The sequence below is a fragment of the Grammomys surdaster genome, unplaced genomic scaffold (genome assembly GCF_004785775.1).
Source record: "Grammomys surdaster isolate TR1022 unplaced genomic scaffold, NIH_TR_1.0 98, whole genome shotgun sequence".
Lineage (NCBI taxonomy): Eukaryota > Metazoa > Chordata > Mammalia > Rodentia > Muridae > Grammomys > Grammomys surdaster.
Window position 1 is genome coordinate 13,872,372 of NW_021604577.1, and position 5,088 is coordinate 13,877,459.

General features: G+C 47.4%; 1 protein-coding gene across 1 annotated transcript in view; it reads left to right on the forward strand.

The window, feature by feature from the left end:
* Snx6 (sorting nexin 6) overlaps positions 1-2,520 on the forward strand; it is a 38,184-nt gene extending 35,664 nt beyond the window's left edge. Inside the window, exon 14 of the mRNA XM_028781795.1 lies at positions 1,814-2,520. Coding sequence (XP_028637628.1) covers positions 1,814-1,867 — 54 coding nt within the window. The 3' untranslated portion in view covers positions 1,868-2,520. The remainder of the gene's footprint in view (positions 1-1,813) is intronic.
* Positions 2,521-5,088: the final 2,568 nt, after the last annotated feature.

Here is a 5,088-nt window from a genome sequence, read left to right on the forward strand (position 1 = left end):
TCTCTCTCTCTCTCTCTCTCTCTCTCTCTCTCTCTCTCTCTCTCTCTCTCTCCCACCCCCCCCCTCTTCCTACTGATCCAGAGGCAGAACTCTGAGGAGTTACCTGTCCAGCACCATGTCTGCCTCCAAGCTGCCATGTTCCCACCGTGATGATCATGTAGTAAGCCTGTCCGCCAGTCCCAGTATAAATGTTTTCCTCTACAAGAGTTACCATGATTGTGTTGTTTCTTCACAGCCATAGAAACCCTAGCTACCAACCATCTGCAATTACAGATGTTCCACTACGCTCAGCTTTTTATTTGGGCTTCAGGGACTCAACTCAGGTTGTCAGGCGTGTGAAGCAAACACCTTTACCTGTTTCCTCTGCCTCCCATTCCCTGCACCTCAGGTTTAAAATGGCAGGGTTTTGTTATGTAGTCTAGCATGGTCTCAAACTGACCTGTCTCTTGCTTCAGGCTCACAGGAGCTAGGGTTACTGGCATAAACCTCTACACCCAAAGGGAAAGTTCTTCCTTCTAGCACAGTGTTGTGTCTTGGTCATTGTTCTAATTCTGTGAAGGGATACCATTACCAGGGCAACTTTTTTTTTTCTTTACCCTTTTTGGTTTTTGAAACAGGATTTTTCTGGGTAGACTAGGCTGGCCTGAAACTCAGATCCACCGGCATCTGCCTCAGCCTCCCAAGGGCTGGGATTAAAGGCATCACCACCATCCAGCTCAAAGAACCTGTTATACAAGAAAGCATTTAAATGGAGACTGGCTTACAGTTTCAGAGGGTGGTCCATTATTATCATGTTAGGGAGAATGGAAGCATGCAGGCAGTAGCTAGAACAGTCTGAGATCTTCACATCCTGATCCACCAGCAAAGAAACCCCAAAGACTACCCCACCCCTAGCTGCCCCTGTGACACAGTTCCTCTAAGAAGGTCACACCTCCTAATGCCACTCCCTGAGTATTCAAATATGAGTCTATGGGGGCCATCCTTACTCAAACCACCACAGTGGCTGTAGGAGAATTTAAACAGGGTCTCTCTCTGTACTCTTGGCTATACTAGACCTCACATAGATCCATCTGCCTGTCTCTACGGCCCAAACGCTGGGATTAGAGGTGGGTCTCACCAGATCCCACTCACCAGATGTCTCTTAAGTTTTGAAGCAACTTCAAATGTTCTACAAATGGCTACCTGCATGTGAATTGAATTCTGTAGAATACTTTTGTGTGAAATGTTAGTGCTTTTTTTTTTTTTTAATACTAGTTTAATGGCCTGTCACACAATCAGAAATCAAATTCACTAGTTAACTTTGGACTCAAAAGTCTTAATTTTACCCTTGCCAAAAACATGTCAAGGATGTGGAGAGATGGTCTGACTGCTGAGAGCATTGATTGGCTGCTCTGTTCTTGCAGAAGACCCAGGTTCTTCAGTTCCAGCACCCACGGCAACTTAAAGTTGTAGTAATTCCAGTTCCGGGGACCTGATGCCCTCTTCAGACTAAGCACTCACGCACATAAAATAAAAATGAATTTTTTTTTAAAGTAAAATAATCTAAACCATTCATTCTTGTCTAGATAGAAATTTACTGAACAAGTTGGTACTTTGTGTGTTTAAACTGTTACAGAGATGTTTCTTGAATTGTGACATTAGAATACAATTTCTTTTATGCTTGCTTGCTTGCTTGCTGGTGTGTGGCCCCTGATGTACATGCAGGCAAAACACCCATACACATCAAATAACAATAAAAATTTTTTACAAACAACAACTCTTGCAATCTGTTAGGACTGAAAAAATTGGTGATTGATTGTCTTCTCCTTACTAGGGTAACCTCCAGCTACTGCAGAACTGCCTTGCGGTTTTAAATGGAGACACATAGGCTTCTCTCTGCCTTCTGATGAAAAGGGCTGCCTTCAAATCTGGTTTGTTTTCCTGACGACCTCTGGCATCTAAGCTCACTGGGAACAACAGAAACAGCGGGCACAGTGCATCGGCTCTTCTGAGAGACAGTGGAGCAGCTGGGCTCACTGGCCGCAGGGTAGCGGCCTGCCACCTCGCACTCCACCTTCCAAGAAGCCCAAAGTTCAACCTTGTCTTTTCTTTAAGTAGCCTGTCTTAACTGTGTTTATTTCATATGTGGCGATTCTGTGGCTGCAGGCCTTATTTACCTAAGAATCGCTTGTCGGGTTTTAACATTCTCAAAGTACATTGTTCACACAAGATAAAGGTTGCCTTTCTGAATATTTTTTTAAGCATCCTGTTCCCTTAGTTCTTTCATGTATCCGTGTAAAGCATCTTAATGAGTCTTACTTTAAATTAATGAACGTAGAAGTTTTGGGTCAGACTTTATGTAAGCTTTATAAGTATGATCTCTGAAGAAAAGCAGATGTGTTAGTATGTTTGCCTTAAACTTGTGGACTAAACCAATATTGTAAACGCCCAGAGACAGCAGCGGCGTTTTTACTCCCTGCCCCTTGTATCGCTCTGGAACTTGGGGTAGCTATAATAAATCTGGTACTATGCTTTACAGTGCGGGGTTTTCTTTTCTTTTTTTTTTTTTTCTCTTTTCTTTTTTTTTCTTTCTGTTGAAATGGCCAAACTAGGTTCACTGACTGCTTTACCTCACATAGAGTGACCAGTTTTCTGGGTGCATTGTTTCAAAATGCAGCAGCATCACAGTTCCCTGGATCCCTGGCTCCCGTCCCTGGCTCAGTCATAACCATGAGACATTTGTAAACTGAGCTACTTGGTGGCTCCCATGGCTGTGTAGTGAGTGATGTAGAGGGAAAGCTGTCTGCTAGGAGGAGAAGTGTGCCGGGAGGGGTAATCCCCAGGACAAAAGTGAGGTGCAGACAGGATTTGGAGTCCCTGGAGTCCCTGGTTGTGTGTCAGGCACGGCCTGGGCGTTCTGACTGGCCCAGACATGATCCCCGTGTTCTTAGCCTAAACTTGAGTTGGATGATAGACTTCTTATCTTTTCCTTACTCCTCTCCTATTTGGAAACCACAAGAACTTGGGACGGTCACCTGGAACGTGATCCTAGTTTGTTTACATTTCTCTAAACCATCCTGAAGATTCCGGGGTTGGGGTCTACCTTACAGGTCAAGACCCAGCCTCAGCCTCAGCCTCTCAGCGCCCATTCCCTCGCCTCCCCCCTGTGCTGGTTAGTATGCTGGCTCTCTCGACTGACGTTTCCCTGTGTCATTCGAACGTTGGCTTTCCTGTTGCCCCAGGCATCGTTTTCGTCCTTGGTTCCTTCGTGTATGCGAACTTGATTGGTAGAAATACACCCACGCAGTGTCTACCAGTGGGTGAGTGCAGGACCAAGAGCCCTTGCTTCTGGGTTCGATCCGGCCCTCACCAGCTGCTCCTGAAGCCTCAATCAGGTATGGGCAAGATGCTCTTGACTTCTGGCTCTGTTCTCTGCTATGAAGGACATGTTGACCTACCTCACAGGGATGTTGTGAGGATTAATAAATGTTGGTGCCGTGCTTCGGAAATGTGAAGGTGCTGTGTAAACGCCGAGAGATGGAAGAGGCCCAAAGTACATGACGGTTCTCTTTCTAGTGTTTTGTTTTGTTTTGTTTTTTTAAATCAACGTGGTCTCTTTAGGAGTGGAAAGGAGTGAATATTTCATTAGAATTTTTGCTTATTTTTTACGCACTGTGTAGGAGTGCTTTCGCCTGCCTATCAGTCTGTGTGCCCCATGTGTGCAGTGCCAGAGAAGGCCAGAAAACGGGGAGATGGGGCAGAAAAGAACATAGGATCCTCCAGAACCGGAGCATCGATGTAGAGGATGCTGGGAAACGAACCCCGGGTCCGAGGGAAGAGCAGCCACTGTGCTCCGTCACTGGAACATCTCTCCAACCCGAGTTCTGTGTGCAGATGAGTGTAGTGTGTGAGGGCAGGGACCTGGGCAAAGGTCAGAGGAGGGCTTCTGGGAGTCAAATCTCTCCTTCCAGCATGTGGATTGTGGGGACCAAACTCCAGCTGCCAGCCGTGGGGCAGGTGTGTTTACCCCGCTAAGCCCACTTTCCAGGTCCCGGATTCATTGTGAGCATGTGTCCTGGGGCCAGGGGTAGTTGGTAGCAGCTGCCCATACTTGGCTGCGGGCCTTGGGTAGTAGGCTGCATAGCCTACAGAACGGGCAGACTGTGCAGGGCTTTCTCACCGAGACCTGGAAAATAACCTGGGTAGCTGGGCCTCATGCTGCATGCTTGTGATGTCACGACTGCTGCTGTGCGGTTCAGGCCAGGCAAGACCCAGAGGTGAACGCCTGCCTCTGAAAACAAAGGAGGGCAGGCGTTATGGTGCAAACCGTAAGGCCAGCTGCGGCTGGGGGACCTTTGAGTCTGATGCCAGTCTAGTTAGTCTACATAGGAAGTTCTGGGCCAGCCAGGACTACATAGATGCTGCACCCCATTGCCACCCCAAAAGGGTTTGAAGCAGCAAGCAGGGTAGCTCACTGGGAAAGTTGCCTGCTGTCAAGCCTGAAAACCTGGGTTTGATCCCCAGACCCCCTGGGGTGGGGGGAGAGGACCAACTCCCAGAAGTCAGCCTCTGACCTGGACACTCATGGCTTGCCCACACGCACAGGATTAGGTTTAACTAATGAAAGCCAAAGCAAAAAGAACGTATTTCCGTACAAACATGGCTCTGAGGCTACTGAGGAAAGCTTTGTGCCTGTGGCCCACTGGGGGTGGAGAAGAGTTAAGTGTCTGGCAGTGTGAAGAGGGACACACAGGACTTGCTAGAGGGACCGGTATAGGCTCCAGACACCTAGAGAGACAAGCTTTCAATCCAAAGCAGACTTATTTGCCCCAGAGGGACAAAAGGTAGGGAAGAAGAGACAGACAGGAGATAGAAGACAAGGGGAAGGGATACATAGCAGGGTGGGGGGTGGAGTGGGAGTCCGGGGTGGGAGAGACCTCCCCAAAGGTGGATACAGAGAAGACAGACTCAAGCCACTGGCAAATGGCAACTTACGAGATAAAATGGGAAAGCCCACGCTAAAATGAGGTGTTTGGACTTGGTTGATCTTGTTAATTGAAGCAGGGGGCTTTTAATTATTTTAATTATTTAATTATTCGATTATCTTGA